The sequence below is a fragment of the Falco cherrug genome, chromosome 7 (assembly GCF_023634085.1).
Source record: "Falco cherrug isolate bFalChe1 chromosome 7, bFalChe1.pri, whole genome shotgun sequence".
Classification (NCBI taxonomy): Eukaryota; Metazoa; Chordata; class Aves; order Falconiformes; family Falconidae; genus Falco; species Falco cherrug.
Window position 1 is genome coordinate 41,879,865 of NC_073703.1, and position 19,280 is coordinate 41,899,144.

Consider the following 19,280-nt stretch of genomic DNA (forward strand, 5'->3'; position numbering starts at 1 on the left):
TTATAGTGTTACTAGAAGCGCTTGGGAGTAGCTCATCTTAAATTGTAGGCAAGGGTGGGTTTGCGTGCACAGTAAGCATTCCTTTTATAATATGTAAAGAATGAAATTGAAGTAGTGATTAAGAAAACTGTTTCATTCTTGGCTTGTAACACAACCCAAACCAGCAGTACATGCTATTGCTTAGAAGCCTAATGATAGTTTAGAAACGCTGCAAATTATTTTAAACGAAGAATTTCTGAACCTAACATTTGTCTTGCATGTTTGTGTTTGATAAAATTATGTGGTGGTGGTAATTTTGCTGTAATAACGTACATCCTAGTTGGGGGCAGTGGGAGCTAATAACTAGTAATCATTCAGAAGGCTTTATTTTTTGGGGAGACATAAAAATACCTCCTCTGACAAGTATTGCAGAACTTTTATTTTTTGTGACTTTGCTTCAGTAATTATGTGGTTTTAGGGAGAGGAAAGCTGACTACTGACTAATGGAAAGTGTGTGGAGTTTTGCTGCCATTTCTCTTCAGTGAAGATATCTTTATAATGATGACCAGCCTTTATAGCTTAAAGATTACTTTTTTTTAAAATTGTAGCTGTCCCAAACTTAACCTTTTTTTTTTTTTTAAAGTGTGAAGTGTTAAGAGATTACTGAAAGTGTTTTTGAAAGTTTACTTTCAGGAATAACTGTAACAGTACTGCTGATCTTCCATGAGAGTGTGTGTTATGACTAAATGTCCTACCCCAGTTGTAAGAAATGACATAGATAAACCTAGATTTCTCAGTACCTGATGTTTTTTTCCTCTAAAAATGTTGAGTGGTTAGCACGTGTATATAGATTTGAACAAAGCAAAGATGTTTTGTTTATAGTACTACTGAAAATCTTTCTCTTTACCTAGACTATAATTTAGTTGGTTGGTTTATTTTCATAGTTCCCAGGCTGTGCAGATGCTGAATTTGTAGTGTTAAACAAAAGATCGAAAAAAACAGTGTAAGATCTTCCTCTTTTAATTAACTTTAATTATTCAAATTTAATACCTGTATGTTTTCATGCTAGACGAATTTTTTCCTTCTGTAGAAAAATCTTTCTTCTTCTTTCTAGGGATTCAATAAGTGACATGAATCTGTAAGTCATAGTGGTGATATATCAGTAGTACTACCTTAAAATATTTGGAGGAAATGGTATAGCAGATCATAAAGTACTTGCTTCACTCTTGGTACAGTTGTATTTTTTTATAGCTTTAAAAGACCTGTCTATGTGATTCTTGGTTTTGGATATATTTTTGTGTGTGTGTGTGACATTAAGCTAAGCATAGACAGATTGCTGACTTTCTCTTTCTACCAGGCAAGTGAACAAGATATTCTTAAATATCTGATTAAATGGGGAGAACACCAGTTGATGAAGAGAATAGCAGATCGAGGTAAGGATCGTTTAAGCCACACCGTACTAAACTATATAAACCATGATGTGTGGAAGTTCTTTTGTGGGTAATCTGTAACTTAAGGAGATTTAATTTACCTTGTTCATAGTATGGTCAAAACTAAACAAACGCACTTTTCCCCCAGCTTTTGTTCTCTATAAAATGAAAACATGGACGTTCTGAGGGAACTGGGATTGTTTAGCCTCAAGAAAAAAAGGCATAGGGGGGATCTTAACAATGCCTATAAAAATCTAATGACAGGAAGCAAAAAGAAATAGAGCCGCACTCTTCTCTTGGCATCCAGGATAGGATGAGAGGCAATGAGGCATTAACTGAAATACGGTCAAGTCTGTTTAAACATAAGAAACTGAAGATGGTCAGACACTGGAGCAGGTTGCCCAGAGTATTTATGGGGTCACTGTCCTTGAAGGTGTTCAGAATCCAACTGGATGTGTTTATGGGCAACCTTCTTTACCCTGCCTTGGGAGGTGTGAGGAGAAGGCAGTGGCTGTGGCTGGACCAAACTTCTAGAGGTCCTCTCAGCCTCTAAGATTGTCTTGATTTTTAAGTCTGGTTGATTTCCTGTTCTCTCAGAACCATTTTCCTTGGTAACTAATCCATCAAATTAAAAAACCCTGCAGTATCTTCTACTTTTCTGTGCTCGTGCAGGCTTCTCGCAGTAATCTTCTCCTTAGTTTACTGTGTCAGCCTTTCACTTCTTCAGTTTGAGTATGTTTCTTCCACAGAAATCTGTGGTAGTGAGAAACAAGCCATCAAGTCGTGTCAGTGTTTTTCCTCAAGCAGATGTAAATGTGTTTTATTAGCTCAGATGCATGTTATTGCCCTTGTATTTACCACTGTAGCAATCTCATGTGTGTTGGATGTGGGAAGCAGATTATATACTTCCCAAGTAACAAATGCAAGCAGCTTGTAGTTAATCTCCACCATGAAGTGTCAGTCAGATAGTACAATAGAGGAACAGAAAGGGAAGAATCTGCCAGTGTGAAAACAGAGCAGTGCTGGTGTAGCTGCTGTCTTTGGAGGGCTGGACATGTTTTTAAAATCCACTGTTACTGCTTGCAATGTAACTGCTTTGTCATGGACATGTATGAGATGCAACAAAGTCAGTTAAAATACGTGCTTTTAGTGGCACAGTAAGTATTTTTTAAGTGTTTGTCTTGGGCACATTGGAATGGAATGGAGCCAATTAAACAGTAACAGACGGGGACTGAGGGAGATGCTGTTTATCTGGACTAATTGCGCAGCTTCCCGGTCTGTGATGTTTAAGTAAAAGGCTCAATTCTCTTTCCTGGGATCATCAGGTAGCATAATATTAACAAAAGCATAAATAAGACTTACACCAAGTTCTGTCAGGTTAGGGCTAAATTTAGTCTAGTTATTCGGTCTAAATTCCTCAGTGATGCTCTTGACTTTTCAGCATTAAATACGGGGCAGCGTCAGCCAAATATCAGAAGGCATTAGAAATTGTAATGGGCTCTGGCTGAAACGTGAGCTGCCTGTACTGAAGGGAGAATGGTTCTGTGTTACTCTTTGAGGTAACCTGTCAGGCTAGGCAAATCCAGGTTGAGCACAATACCTAAAATACAGGTGGAGCTAGTTAACTGGGGAGGGAGAATGACCTGAGTGTGTCATACATTTGTCATCTTGAAATCTCTAGGAAGATGCCAGCTCTTGGCACAAATAGGTATCCTGTGACCATAAGAGCAATTTGAATTGCCTTGATACAGTCGTTACTAAGGTGGGTTATACGAGGAGGCTAGCGTAACTTGTAGATTAATTTGTAGAAGATAAGTCTCTGAAAAGTGCTGGTGAAATGGAGAGGAGCTGCAGGAGGGAGTCTTTGGGGGAACCGCTAGCAGGGAGGTACAAATGTTTTCACAGCATAGCTCTTGGTAGACTTTTATAAATCTTAACCCCAAACAGTAATTTTGTACTTTCTCCCTGGCTTACTTTGAAACCAACAGCTGTGCAAATGACCTATGCTCATATAAACTGAACCTGTCTTTGTGGATGCTTCATATCAGATTTTAAGGCATGAAATAGTTTTGTAGAACAATGCTGATAAGCACTGTTGACTTAAAATCAAAATGTTATGTCCTTTTCTATAACTTCCTATTACTCCTGCTTTCCTATTTAAACTTTCTGATGTAAACTCAGTATTTCTTGTTCCTTCCCAAAGAGCCTAATTTACTCAGTGGTACTGCTCACAGTGTGAACAAAAGAGGTGTGAAGAGGAGAGATCTTGACATTGAGGAGCTGAGAGAGATCCTGTCTCCACTTTTACCCTTTGTCCGCATTGAGCACATCTTACCCATGAACAGTGAAGTACTGAGTGATGCTGTAAGTCAGTACTCTCATACAAATACTATCTCTGAGTTCTTTATACTTCAGATTCTACAATGTTCAGGTTACCTTTATTTTTTTAATGGTTAGCTCCTAAAATGTTACTTCTGAGTAATATGTGTGTAACTTCCTGGTTAAGTTTTCTGGTTTTTTAAATCTATCAGAAGGCTAAAGAAAAATCAGTGGTATAAGGATTCAGTGTAAGAAATGCAATTCATGCAAGTGTTCCCCATATTTTTATTTAAAAAAACCGTAAAACTCTTTCTTAATTCTTGAAGATGAAGAGAGGCCTGATTAGTACTCCTCCTTCAGACATGCTACCAACATCAGAAGGTGGAAAGTCAAATGCCTGGCTGCGGCAAAAAAATGCTGGAATATATGTACGGCCAAGACTGTTCTCGCCCTATGTGGAGGAGGCTAAGGTAATAATAATTAACAACACTTGATTATTGTTAAATTGGAGTCATCAGGGGGTTCTGTAAACAGGGAAAGATTTTGGTATGTTTTGTCTTTCTTTGCATGTACTGGCCTAAAATACTAACATTTTCAATTTAACAAGACTTACAAGATTGATCATCAGGCTCAAGTCTCTAGAACTGGTCAGAAAAATTTCAACAAAATTTTTTTTTGTCGAAATTGAAATGTTTGCGAGACAGATCTTGATGAAATTCCACCGGAAACAAAGCAGCGTTCTGAGGGAAACCTCCCTGGTTTCCAGCCAGTTTGCCGGCCCAGCTCCTCGGCAGCACTCCTGGCAGGCGGATGGCAAGGTGAGAGCCTGAGAGTCCCAGTTTGCAGCTAGTCAGCAACCTTGGTGCCAGGTCTTTCAGGCTCCCCAGCTCCCACCAGAGCTGGGTAGAGAACTACTATTCCACTCGGCAGAGGACTCTGATATTTCATCTTCTTGTTTGAATCGAACATAACCAAAATTCTTTTGATCCTCCGCAAAATGGAATAAGTATCTTGTATCCCAGTTTGACTGAAGTCCTCTGTGTCCACTCAGGCAGTAGCTTCCCTATTTAATATCTTGCATGAGGACTGCCAAACGGAAGATCTTGCAGCATCTCTGATGGTGACGTTTGGTGACAGGGTGGAGATGGCTCTGTGTGAGGCTGAAACATGCCATATTCTGTTTGACAGAATGGGAGCCTTGTGGTTCGCGAACTAATGCGCTGCCACTTAAGGCAACTCCGATGAGCCGATAGCTCGTGAGCCCCAGCAGTGCAGGTGACGGCAGAGTAAGAGGATTAGGTGAAGCTGTGCACATCCACGCTGTCTGCAAACTCTGAACACTGCTCTCCTGAATTCAGAGCTTTTTCCCTGTGCCTAAGAAAGAAAACTATTTTCTAAGGGTGTGAGTTGTGGTTGACATCCTCTTTGAGGGGAGTGGAGAAACAAAACTACTTCGAATTTTTGGGCACAAAGGTTAGGGAACACCAGGTGGCACTCAAGTAGCAAAGGAAGGCTAGCCAGTTAAAATTTTATCTTTGTATCTTGGATAGTTAAAACTAACAAAAATACGTTAAAGAACATGTAATAAAAGGTTTGACTGTCTTAGTTTTCAGGTATATAGTATGGAAGTGCTTTAGTAGTTACCCTAAATCAAAAAGTGCATTCTATATTTTTTTCCCCTCTGTCAGGAATCATTTCTGTTAGTTTCATGTTATGCTGTTAATGTTTTTGAAAACATCATTAGCTGTTTAACCTTAGAGGAAGGACTGTCATACTTACTATCTGGTAACTATACTCCTATTCACAGTTTAATTATTGTGAAATGCAAAAATTATGGAAGAATGATTTCTAATTTTTTTTTTACTCTTTTTTACATTTTAGCCTCCCTTTTTTTGATATAAATCCATTTAACATTCAATGAAAATCTTTAAAGGGTATACATAAATCCCTTTCTATTCATTAAGATGTCTGAGGGAAAACCACTTCATTTTCAGACTAGTGCCTCCTCAGTGGCGTGGAGAGTTGAGACCTATAGGCAGTAATTGTGTGAGACGGAGTCCAGAGGGTCTAGCCTTGAGAAGGTTACTCCTAATCTGACAGGTACAAAATAAACAAAGCAACCTTCCCAAACTTTATTCACCTGTCTGCTCTTAGCTCTGAAACTCAACTCTGATCATGACTGGAAAATGGAATAGAAAATGCGGAGGAAAATTCCAGGTCCCAAACAGTATCTGCAAAGTTACGGCTTAGACATTGCTAGACTTGTGGCCTCGGGACTGTTTGCAGCAGGTCCCGGTGGGTGTGCGTGCTGTGCCTTCATGAGGGCTCTAATGGCTGTCGTTGCAGTCGGTACTGGATGAGATGATGGTGGAACAAACTGATCTCGTTCGTTTGCGGATGGTCCGAATGTCCAATGTGCCCGACACCCTTTACATGGTAAACAACGCGGTGCCGCAGTGCTGTCATATGATTACCCACCAGCAAGTTAGCACTAACCAGTCCAGTCCTCCTTCAGTTATAGCCAATGAGATCCCAGGTAAGGCTCCCAGATGGCTTGCGATGCCAGTCGCTCCTGTGTGGATGCATGGGGGTTTGGGGTCAGGGAGAGTGAATGTGAATTACTGAGTGTTGTGATTTCCTCAGGGAATAGAACTGCACTGTTTGGGTTTCTTCCCACCCAACAGTAGTCCCTTTTGCTTTTGTCTACTCTGAAGACGTTCTATTTGGATGGCATAGTAAGCAGTTAGAAAACAAACTACTGGAGGGGGTAGTATTTTAACCTGCTTCAGATCAGCAATTTGAAAAACCTTGCACTGGGTAAACTTACTGTAGAACGCTTGCCGGAGTCTGGTGCTCCGTTCTCAGAGCAGTTCTCAGTTTTCTACAACCAGTCACCCAAGATGGGTAAGATCTGAAAGGCTGGAAAATAGCAAAACACTGATTTCTTTTAAAAACAAAAAGTAGGGGAATATAACTTGTAGGGCAGTCAGCTCAACTCAGTTTGCCAGAAAAATACTGGAAGTAGTCACTCAAAACAGATATTTTCAGTTCACCAAATGCGCTTTAGCTTTGAATTCAAACCAACTTCATTCCTTGTGTGTCAGAGTAAGTTTTTATAGGTGGAAGTAGATACAGTCTCTCTTGACTACAGGATACTTGGTGTGACATTTGCTATAGGCAAGCCAGGGAAATAAAAAACTACTGTAATATATTTTGTCACTTATGTGTTTGATCTTTTGGTGTCAAACTGGAAGAATGTATCTGGTGGGATTCCGAAAGCATTGAGCTCTTCCTCCCTGCTCCTTTTCCCTGTCCGATTAATACTTGGCTTGCAGAGATAATACACTGGCAAAACTTGCAGCTGATGACAAGTTGGGAGAGCCAGTGGATGTTTTGGAGGCCAGGATTAGATAGCTAAATGACCAAGATTAAATTTAAATACAGTGAAGAAAGTCGGAGACATTGTGCGGATGGAAGCGTAGCCAGCTCTGTGCATACACAGCTGTGGCTGAGGGAAGCTCTGTGGAGAAAAGGCTGAAAGTCAACATAACACAATTCCATAAAGAGCAACCATCATGCTAAAATAAAAAAAAACTGTGCCACAAGCCTTGTGAAGTAATCGGTCTTGGATGGAGCGCTGTGTTCAGCCCTTTTAAATTGCCATACTGGGTCAGGTCAAGGAGGTCCTGATAACCTCCTGCTTTACTGAGTTCTGTAATTAAGCAAAGGAATTGATTATTTTGCCAGTGCCTTGTGCTAGGAAGGGTAGATGGAGCCCAATTAATCTGAGGAGATTCAGCCATGTACCAAGCCTTAACTTGTATGGGAATCCATCCCAAAGCATAGGTGGAGCCCAGGAACTGCTGGAGGGAGAGCTAGGCGACACTGCCCCTGCGCCCCTTAGGTTAGGCTCTTAGAACAGGGGTGCTTACAGCTTAGGTGTTCTGCATCTGTTCGCTGCCTGTGGACTAAATTTGCATAAATGCTGTTGGCAGCATGTCTTTGTGCTGCTCTTGCAACACTATTGTAAGCTGAGTTCAGCCTCTGCTGAAGTCTGCTCTACTTTGAGGCTAGGTTCTGTGGGTAATTGGGTTTTTTAAGCATCTTCTGGTTTTGGTTTGAATAAGAAATCATGCAACTGACTTGAGAGAATTTTATTGTTTTTATATATGTAATCTCTCTTCCATGTGTCTCACATGAGTGATAGTAAAAAAACAGAAATAAACCTGTGTTTGAGAAGACAACACTTTTTCATTAAAAAACTTAGATCTTTTTTTTGGAGACTGCTTCAAACTTCTTTTTTTCAGTGTTAGCAAAATGCTGGTTGTAACTAAATGTCTGACTGCTAAATCAGGATTTTTCAAACAACTGAGGTGTGTGGAGGGTAGTGTGGAGGACTTATTTCCAAGCCTTGAACTCTGGATAGGGTTGTTCCCCCCCAGTAAAAGAACTCAGTTTGTAGGGGGGATATTTTGCACTACTTATAATTATTCTTCATGTACCAATGTAAACTTTGTGAAATTGGGACCGGTTGTAGTTGCATGGTGTTGGGTTTTCTCCTTCTCTGTAATGAATGTATTTTCACATTGTTCTTGCTGTCTGATCCATTTAACTTCTATGAGCTTTCATTACGGACATGTGGTCATGGTAATATGTAACACTTGTAAAGCTGGTAAAGGATCAGATGCCAGGACTCAGGTATTCAGAGATCTGGATTTGTCTTCTCTCATGATACGTGCATTTTCCTGAGGACAGAAAGACCACAAAGAAATATCATTCATCATCGAATAGCAGCAAGAAGTGACATGAGAAAGTTTTGCAACAGGATGAATACCCCAAATTATACATTATTTCCTTTTGGAAAGCTTTTTTTTAAAAAATTATTTCAATATGGCAGCATAAAACAACGTAATTTTAACAGGTTTATGTTGGCTTAAAGTTTGTGTAAATTTTTTTTTTTTTTTTTAGAATGCTCTTTCTGTATTTGTATACTGGTATTATGGTCTTGTGATTATAGAATTCCACAAGAAGTATGCCAAAAAAATCAATGAATTCTTGGCACACAGAATTCATAAGGGAACATTCTGTTTTATTTAAGATATCCTGTCCCTACCTCATATCATTACATTCCTGCATCATGAAGGGTTTACAAAGAAGGCTGTATTTGCAGCTTATTCTAGCAGAAGCTGGAAAAATGATATATGCGTTTACCATTTGTATGATATGTTATCCCATGTGGCTTAATGATGCTCCAAGGAATATGTGTAAGTTGAACTGTTCTTGGCAGAATGCTTCTTAAAAAAAAAAAAATTAAAAAAAAAAAAATTCAGCCTGATGATAGATTTTTTTTTTTCTTTCAGAATGAAATCTAACTATTGCAATCAAATTTACTGTCTCACCTTTCCAAAAGTAATCTCTGTTATCCCCATTCCATTCTGTTATCCCTCCAGTTCCTAATCTCCTTGTTGTAAAAGAGATGATCAAACGGCTGCAGGAGCTGCGTCATACAGAGCAGGTGCAGAGAGCATATGCTCTTAATTGTGGAGAAGGTGCCACAGTCAGTTATGAGATTCAGATTCGTGTGCTGCGGGAATTCGGACTTTCTGATGCTGCTGCTGAACTTTTGCAGGTATGAAAAATTGCTCTGTAAGACCATAGATGCTTTGATACTGTTCTGCTTCTGAATTGACTTGAATGTGTAACTGCAGTAAGAGAACCACTTTGTATGTGCACATGCAGGCACAAAAATGCTTTGACATGCCTGCATAACTTCAGAACTGTCCAGGTGCAAATCACAGTGAGACTGTTGTGTTTAATTTATGTGATTTTAATAAATGTGTAAGGGCAGTGTATAAATATTTTTCTCAAGAGCTGTCTCCATTCAGGGTGCTACTACTGCCACAGATTTTGGAGGCAAAAAAACCCACCTCCAAAGGGGCAGTTGATGAGAATAGTCAAACCATAACTAGAAATTTAGATTATGATTTATTCTTGAATCAGAGGAGAAAGGGTCCTAACTAATACAGTAGATCTGCATAGTACATATCAGGACTGGGAATCTGGAAATCCCATTTCTGTTTGTACGCTGTTATAGCAAATGCATTTGTTGGTAAACTTAGTCACACAGAATCTGATGCTTCTTTTCTTGTTTTAAAAAAATATATTTTAAAAAATCTTTATTCAGTGACAGCTGTAACCACCACAAGTGGTGGTGAGGCTTTAGATGGCCCAGCTAGCCTGTTACAGGACAGTCAGATTTCTAGTTCCATTGTGTGTTAGTTTAGGAGATTTTTCTAGATGACTCCGTACTTCGTTTTGTTATATGCTGAGGTTTTTTTCCTTTGCAGAATCCTCACAAATTCTTTCCTGATGAGCGATTTGGGGACGAAAGCCCACTCCTGACAATGAGACAGTCTGGACGATGTCGCATTAACAGCACTCCCACTGCAGAAACCATGTTTACAGAACTAGACTCTTTTGTGGCCTTTCATCCACCATTGCCCCCTCCTCCACCTCCATACCACCCACCAGCAACTCCTATTCATAACCAATTCAAAGTGGGCTGGAAACAAAGGGTGCCAAGTCAACATCCCTCCCGTTCCTTTTCTTACCCGTGTAATCACTCACTGTTCCACTCCCGAACCGCTCCCAAAGCTGCACCGCCTGTCTACTTGCCCAGTGTTAAAGCAGCACCTCCTGATTGCACTAATACTACGGGTCTGGGGAGACAAACGGTGGCTGTAGCAGCGGCAGTGATGGCAGCTGAGAAGCAAGTAGTAAGTATTATGACTTCTCCTCCCTATCTCTGGCCACTCAGAGTGGCTTATAGAGAGGAGCTAGAGAGAATCTACTTGATTCCAACGAAGTAACTTGGCTTTGTCAAATAAAAGAGCATCGTTGTTGGTTAGGAGAAGAATTAACTACCAAACTGGCTGTCAGCATTCTGCATTCCTAAGCCCTGGGAGAATGAATGTTGCAGAGGCAGGAGCATTTTGGAGGGGCACGTGGGACTAATGAATCTTCTGAAATCATGTAGGCTGTTCTACATTAAAACAAAGCATAAGTTGTGTGGACTGCATGCTATAATTCATGGGTAGAAATAGCGATGATAGCTTGGATATTCACAGGTAAGCAATCCTGATGTAAACAGATGTATATAAAGGTGCTTTGCTGATTGACTGGATACCAAGCAAAAATGAATTCCAAATCAAATATAAGAATAAATGCAGTTTATTACATTACACTATAAAGGAAAAATAGTATGCAATATGATAAAAGGAAACTAGTAGTTATTATGCACAATATGATAAAAGAGCAATAGAAGTGAAGCATCTGATCATTACTGCAAAGCGTTACAGAGACTAAGGAAAGGATACATCACCAGCTACCACCTTAACATCATCCAGGGCCCACACTTTGACTGGGAATCCCCATTGCAGCCAGCGCTAGGAGACTCTCAGTAACTGGGAAAATTCCTACACAATGCATCCACCCATAGGTGAGGCTTCTGGCCCAGTCCCGGAGCTTGCCCGCCTTTATACTCAGTGAAAAACAAACATAGTTTACACACCTAGTGTATGCAAACTTTTTTAAGTTTAGGCGAGGTGCAGGTGTGCACTATCTCATTATTCATAAGATTCACACGTGTCAGGGATGTTGGCCAGACGCCCGAGCATGGTGGAATTACTGTCATGACATAGCTGCACACAGCACTTATTGTCTGGATGTTCCTGCTCATGTCTTGCTTGTTCAGGAGCTCAAGACAAACGCCACCTGCTCATTAAGGTTGTCCTTGAGCTCCCTAAGCTCACTGTCCAAGTTAAGCAATCCCTAATTAAAGACAAAGGCTTTTTCATAAGCAGTAATCAATTTAGTAAATTTTCATCACAAAAGGGAGCCTATGGAGAATGTGAAGGCCTTAGGCAGGCAGAAATTGTAAATACAAAGAGGCTCATTACAGCACTTAGGCAGTCATCATAGTTGCTGAACTACAATATGATGCAATAAAAACAATGAACTTATACTGGATAAAGACATAGCTTTGTGAAGTACATGAAATGCTAAACAAAGATTTTGTTATTTTATTTCTGCAGTGAAAAAACTGTTTCGGTACACAGTTGTCCTAGTGAAAACCTGCTCTTTGGATGCAGATTAGATCTGGAATTCTGAATGGAAAACATGGATATTCTTTTTCTTTAGCAGTCGTCCTAAACATGTTGTATTCCTTTTTATATTTTGGGTTAAAAGATTTAACTTCTAACCTAAAATTAAACCTAAAGTTTTAAAAGATTAGGTTAAAAGATATAAATCGGAATTATTTGCCCTTGCTTATTCTAGAGTGGAGTTTGTAGCGTGTCTGTCTCTCTGGATCAATACTGACTTCACTAAGGAAACCATATAGTGATCTTCTTCACATTAGAAATGTTTCTGCTAGAATGTTTCTGTAAAAAAAAAAAAATAATAATCAAGGAGAAGCTTAGACTTTATATGGATGATATTTTTCTTCTGTATTCTTCAATTTGTGAGCTACTAGTACCGAATGATTACTAAAATTGCTTTCATTAGAAATAAGTACAAGTAGAAATTTTAACTCTTCTGTCTGGAAGACTGAAATGTGCCTGTCTTATTGCAGGACTGCTTATAGGTGTAGGCGAGAATGCCATGCAGCAGCTTCCGTGCGCTCTGAGGATCTAGTCAGCGCTGTAACTGATGCTCCCCCCACAAGCCCTGAGGCTGTCACGCATACACACACACACATGCCTGCGGTTAACTTATTTAAAAATACGAAATGCAAGGAGAAGGGTTGCGTCTATAGTGATGAAGTACATGTTTTGTGGCTTCCCTGCTCTGGAACTCTGTGCTGTAACAAACCATTTGTTAGGTTCTGCACAGAGTACCTTATTTAGTTTGATACTTGCAGGTGGCTTAAAGCTGGCTTACCTTTTGAGGGTTTAACAGTACATTGCCGTTTACTGCGTGTTCAAGACAAGATGTGTTTAAGAAGGAGCTGTTATTGTGGACAACAGCTTCGTGAAGGAAAGAAATAGTATTAAGCTAGCAGGAAGGTGAAGGTTGGAGGATGCATGTGTTCTTTAAACAGCGTAGGAAACTTGCAGGTTGAAGTTGGTCTAGGCAAAGTAGATTAGGAGAATGTCGGTTTGAATTACAGAAACTATCCTAAATACGATTTGTGTTTAGCTTTTGCTTTCTTTCCATGGAACAATTTATTTTCTCTTGCAGTGTACTCAGCCCTTGCTAAATGAACTGATGCCAGATATCGCAATGGGTGTGTCCGCAATGTCTTTAAAAGACAGAAGATTGCCAGAGCTCACTGTCGACACAGAATTAAGCCAGACGGTTACAGAGGTAGGGCCCGGCCCACCCCAGCACATTTCGTGTATTCAGAACAGACACATGCCCGCTTCTCGAAAGAAACATGCAATAGAGCAAAAAATAGATGCTCGAGAAAATCAGCAGGAATATCCTGACTTCTATGACTTCTCTAATGCTGCATGCAGACCCTCCACTCCAGCACCCACCAGGCACAGTCCTTCGCCTTCGCAAGGCATATATTTTGGCCCAGATCTGTATAGCCACAAGGCATCACCAAGTGGCTTAAAGTCAGCCTATCTGCCCTCCCAGATATCTCCTAAAAAGCAAGAGGATTCTAGGAGGGAATACCTGCTCTCCCAGGATGGGCATCAACATAGACAAAAGAATGAGCCAATACACCTCGATGTCTTAGAACAACCTCCCCAGCGACTGGACTTGGCGTTGGCTGCCCAGGAAAATGCTGGGAATGGCCCCGTTCACATCAGGGGAAGAACAAAAATGGAAACAGATTTAACCTATGGGCTGACCTCCAACAGACCTTCGCTCTCTGCATACACCTCTGAAACGCAAGAAGAGAGACCCAGTAGGAGACTGCTGGATGATGAGCCTTTGGAACATGGAGCACAGAGAAATGCAGATTTGGAAAGGGAAGATGCAGTAAGCAGAGGAAGGAGGTCTCCGAACAAACCAGACTTCCTGTATAAAAAATCTGCCCTATGAAAGCAACCTCCACTATTTCTCTGTGCCTAAGAGTCGTAAACATCCCATTCTTTGCAGCTTTTGGCCTGACTTCTGTCAGACAAATTCATTCGTGCCAGCAGATTAATTCATCTTCACTCACTTCTTTTGTACATACATTGCTTCATTAGAGACAGCATGTTATCTGTTTGTAATGCTGCTTCTGGTTTTAATTTGTGGGAATTTTTTTTGGAGCAAATTTAATTAAGCCTTTTAAAAAAAACAAGCTGGTACCTTTTTTCTACAACCTAGTAGCCTTTTGCACCTGTACATCTATTTTAGTGTATTAGTTTTGTACTAATATGTTAAACTTTATTGTCACATTTAAAGGAGTGTATTTTCATACTTTTGCATTTTCCCTTTCACCTACCAATTCCCTATGTGCATTGGGTTGCACATTATGAAATGTATTTTCTTATGAGATAGTAACAATACGTTTATTTTTCAATTATAGGAATTCCAAAGAACAGCACATCAAAATACTACATTTTTAGTTAGACTTTTTTGTTAGTTTGTTTAGATCTAAAATCTTCCTGATTTTTACAACTATGGCAAGAATCCAGTCTAACGTTTTGTTTGAAAAGTTCTGGCAGCTGGTCTTCCCCTTATGTAGCAAGCCCACTTCAAGAATTGTATTTGGGTTTTTAAGTGTCCAGGGGGATATTCGGGAGTCCAGATCCCAGTGAAATTGACTGGGATCTGACAGTCTGATCTCTGTTCAGCTGTGACCATGGAGAACTCCCATGATCACACAGAAGCACTTATTAGACAGACTAGCATTCTTCACTTGCCCATACAGAAATCAATCTAGAAATACTGTAAAAATAATAGTAATAACTTGTTCTTCCAGCTACCCACATGTGGGGGTAAGTGAAGACCAGAGCTGAGGATTCATGCTAAATCCTGGAGTGTCAGGAAGACGAGGCATGGTATTTTTGCTGTTGCCTGAATGGTAACCCTCCACTTGAGAGGGTTCCCTCTCCAACGGAGATGCCAAGGTGACTGCTCATTGCCTTGCTTTCTCCTGCCTGCCATTAAAAAAGGGCTTCACTCTTAGTGACGTTGTTCGGTGTTTCTTACCTGATCTGAAGTGTTGGTGACTTCGTAATTGCAGCTGTTCTGTGAACAAAATCAAAGTAAGGAGTAACTGCTCTAGCATCATGGAATGTGCGAAGCTTTAGCACTCTTGAATTACACTTCCCTTTCCCGAGTGCTTTTTTAAAACACGGAAATAAGGTTCCTCTATTAGTGTGATGTGGAGAAGGGATGATAGTGATCTGGGCTGGCTCCCTACCACTGGGTTGCGGTTAAGCAATGCACTGGGTGTTAATGGTTGTAATTAAGTGCATCCTTAATACTTGCCATGCAGCTTTTACTACAGATTCATTGTGTTTAGGGTAGGGATCTGATGCCACGGCAGTGTAGTGATAAAGGCCTGTTTTGGTTTTATTTTTCAAATGCAGTTTCTAGAATGAAGGATTTCCCTGCAGTAGAAAACTTTAATCCCAAGTGTGACCTAAGGACTGCTTGGAGGTTATGTGGAGTTGTTTCCTGCAGTTCAAAATGCTTAATACTATTTGAACAGAAATTTTGCAGCTTTACTTTTAGTTTTTAGGTAATGGCAGATTCTTACCTAACCTGTTTCATTAAAGTATGCAAGGCCTGGTAACACCACCACAATGTTGTTGATAAATATGGAATACTGCCTTTCCAAATTACCAAATAGTTTCTCGATAAATGAAGATATGGGTGTTTGAACCAATAAATCCTAATGTCACCTTCATCCACGTCTATAGGCCTCCGGAGCCTGTGTAAGCTCTGCAGGCACTCCTTTTGAGGTGCAGCCGTGGAAGGCGTGGAGGATTGGAGGAGAATCTTAGCCGAAGTGTGCCAGTGATGTGTCTTGTGGGGGGGAGATGGTTTTGTTGGGGTTTTTTCCCCTCTGTCAGCCTTTTCAATCTGGTTGGTGTATTGTGTTGGGGGTTTTTTTGACCACAGTGAAGATGCTTGGTGGTCATGGCCTCGTCACCGATCTGTAGTATTTCCGTGGGACTGCAGTGTAGAACGGTGGTAAAGGCAAGAAGGTGCTGGGGTGGGGGCGGTGCTGCTGTGGGTTAGGGGCCGAGGCTCCCTGGGATTCTGCTGGAGGTTTGGGCAGGGTGCTGTCGGGCGGCATAGCTCCAACCGGTTACTGGGGTCTCGTGCTCCACCAGCATTAACTTCCATCACACACAAAACCCCTGAAACTGCCTGCCCTTGCATCATATGTATGTTGGTAGCTTAATTACTAAAAAGTCCTAGCTGTCCTCAGAAGACTTGCTATTCTGAATAATTTATTTTTACTGAAAATCGATAGATGTTACTTCGAGAAAACTATTTTAGTTACCGTAGTTTGATGTGGCACTGTGTGCCGGAACAGAGACGGGGCTGAAATCTACAGCTGTAACTTTTAAGCTTGAAACTTGTGGGGACGTGCCTGATGAAGACAGAAGTGTTGAGGTTGCGGCTTGAGGGAAATAGCGAAATGCTTTGGTTTTGGAATAAGCTGGTGAGGAATGCCTCTGGGGAACGCGTCTGCATTTCAGAATACAAAACTGCTTCTGAAGACTCAGAAACTGAGCAGTATTAAAAAGAGAATAGAGTGTTTAAAAGTAGGTGCAAAATAAAAGTCCTTCAGAGGCCACAAAGACAATCAGGCTGTATAGACAATCTGTGTTTTCACTTGTATATTTTGGGTTGGGAAGAAGAAAGCGGCTAATGGCAGCCGATTTGAAGTGGAAAAGAAGGATTGGTCAAGTTACTGGAACTGTATTTTTGTACTCCAGCGTAGGATTTCCTACTTAGTTGGCTGTGCAGAGGGAGGGGAGGGAGACCATCTTTATTCTTCATGGAAGCATTATTCAGAACTAGTGTTCATACTGCATCTCACTCACAGAACACATGTACCTGTGCTACCTGCTACTTCTTGTTCTCTGTCTACTGAAACTTTGGTGCAGAAGCTCCTTGTTTACATGAAGCACTTTCTGATTAGGCTGGAAATTAACATCTTTTCCTCCTGTGAATTTGATGGAGATAACATTACTGACTGTATTTTTCTTGAGGATAGAGGTGTGAACATTAAGTTGTTTTGAATGAGGAAGATTCATGCTCCTTCTGTTAGAGCTCAAGACTTTCATTTGGTGGGCAACATGCAAAAACTTATTCCCCTTTCCCTGACGCCGCCCTCTTTTCCTTAATATATGAATGAATAACTTAATTCCTGAAACAGATTCTTCATTTGAAATGTTTTGTTGTTCCACGGAGTTACTGTAGTTGTGTATTAATAACTGCTGTGTTGATTGGCAGTTTCTTGTTGTATTTTTCCTGTTCTTGAGGAGTTTTGTTTCTGAAAGTTAAGGCTGTGGCCGCCTGTACTTGTAAGCCTTGGGTTTTGGTCCTGGAACGTCCCAAATGTTTGTCTTATGGGTTTCTTTGGTTGGGGTTTGGTGGGGGTTTTGGGGGGTTTGGATTGGGGGGGGGTCGGTTTTTATTTTTGTTTGTTTGTTTTAAAGAATACTCATGCTGTTTGAGGCACTGTTCTTTTATCTAATAATTATATGCTTCTGTGGCAGAGGTGGTGCTGAGCCCTGCCAACCACAAGGAACAGCTGAGATAAAATTGTGAAACCGTATTTGGGGTTTCTGTAATTATCTGTACTGCCAGAAGGTAGCCCTGCCTTTGGCAACGTTACGGTTTTGTTTCATGTCCTTGTGTTGTTACTGGTATAAAGTCAAGTGCCTTCAATGCTAAAGGCTCAGAAAACTTTCTTAAAACTGACTTCGTGTCCTATGCAAGTGTTTTTTCTACAACCTGCATAACCAGTACTTTGTAAAACTTGTTTACGCTTCAATTGTACATAGTGTTTTTTAAAAAGAATAGTATTTTTATTTAGGTACCTCCAAACTTGAATTCTAGTCTTGTGTGATGCATTGTAAAACAATACATTTCTCTTTTGAGTACCATTACAGTTGTAAAAAGGTTTTCACTGGTTCTATTTTTCTACTGTTGCTGAGAAGCATGTAACACTGACTTTATCCTACGTATAGTTGGCATTTCAAATAAATGGCTTGTATAGAATGGGCTTGTGCGACTTCTTCCAGCTGACTGTTACCAGCCAGCTGCTGCGGGGCTGCCCGCCGACCTACTGGCTGAACTGGCCGTGCTGTCATTATTCCAAACTTGCTGTGACTGATGCGCGGGGGGAGAGGAGGAGTTCAATACAGGCCATAAGGTGTGCTACAGCAGTCCTGGCTCTTAAAACGGGCAAGGTTTGCTGTTCCTTCTGGGGAAAAAAAGTGTACAATAATGCTTTGAACATCAAGGGTATGATACAAACCAGTGTAAGAAGAGGAAGTCAAGCTGCTTGAACAACCACCACTGATTTTATCAGAAAGGTGAAAATAAGCTCTAGCCAGAGCTCACTGAACTAATTGCCTGAGCGTACTCACTGTTAAAGGCAATAGGATTACTCCTAGTCAAGGCTGCAGGACTTAGCCCTTGATCTAGGAAGTGTTTTATTTTCTCAGCAGAGCAGCTAGACAAAGACTCTCATTAAGCGCCCGCCATTCTCTCCCTGAGCTACAGTTATCCTGCATCAACTGAATATTCATTACATCTCTCGTAAAAACAACTGCTTCGCTACTTCAGAGAGATTAATCAGAGTTCAGAAGTGTGTCATCCAGCAGCAGATCTTTAGTTTCACTTTGATGTACAACAGCAAAAGGCTGTGGGTTCTGTCCTGCTGTCCGGTGGGGTGGGTGTGGGGAGAGAGCACCTGTATGGTCGTAATGTTAATTACTGATACTTTCCCACATCCAGGAAAAGCAGTTTTAGGAGCACCTTCCTAAACTAGACTTCAATCTAACATTTATTGTTGGAGGCTTTCTGTTCATTTTGCTAACCCTCCTACTAACTCTGCTTGCTTGATAGAAGAGGGTGCCTCTGCCCTCTTTGGGAAGACAGCGCAGCCGCGCCGGAGAGGGGTGCGGGTTGGGTGCCCCCAGCTCTGCGGCCGGAGCACGGGTGCACGCCCAGAACAGACGCTGCACACCGGCCCTGCTGAGCCGGGGCGGTTACACCTTCTCCCTTGCGTGGAAATCACTTACTCGGGTCAGAAAACTTCCTGCAGCTGAACTCCTCCCTTGAGGTGCCGCTGCTGTTTCCTTGAGCACAGCAAGGGGTGGGACTGAGCCTCGCTGCAGCGTTGACATGCACCAGGGTAGCTGTTGCTGTTTTATATACTTGGGGAAACCTGGGGTTTCTGTTCAGAGTGATGTGAGCAAAGAGGTGGGACCCAGGACAGCATCTGCCTTGGGGCACCTTCCCCCGACACCCGACCCTTCTAGTGAATCAACTAAACGCAGCAGAAATCTGCTTTTTCTCCTGCTCAAGGCTGTACTCACAAGCCCCCTGCCAGCTGTTGTTCCACACCTGGCTGCAATG

At 41.2% G+C, this 19,280-nt stretch overlaps 1 protein-coding gene across 4 annotated transcripts in view; it reads left to right on the forward strand.

The window, feature by feature from the left end:
• Window positions 1–17,915, forward strand: part of BTBD7 (BTB domain containing 7) — a 55,039-nt gene extending 37,124 nt beyond the window's left edge. For 3 of the 4 annotated variants that reach the window (XM_055715980.1, XM_055715982.1, XM_055715981.1), the window contains 8 exons: window positions 1,337–1,412; window positions 3,613–3,773; window positions 4,055–4,198; window positions 4,433–4,546; window positions 6,075–6,264; window positions 9,179–9,357; window positions 10,076–10,504; window positions 12,969–17,915. In XM_055715980.1, coding sequence (XP_055571955.1) covers window positions 1,337–1,412; window positions 3,613–3,773; window positions 4,055–4,198; window positions 4,433–4,546; window positions 6,075–6,264; window positions 9,179–9,357; window positions 10,076–10,504; window positions 12,969–13,781 — 2,106 coding nt within the window. In that variant the 3' untranslated portion in view covers window positions 13,782–17,915. The remainder of the gene's footprint in view (window positions 1–1,336; window positions 1,413–3,612; window positions 3,774–4,054; window positions 4,199–4,432; window positions 4,547–6,074; window positions 6,265–9,178; window positions 9,358–10,075; window positions 10,505–12,968) is intronic. The other variant, XM_055715983.1, reaches the window with a different exon arrangement.
• Window positions 17,916–19,280: the final 1,365 nt, after the last annotated feature.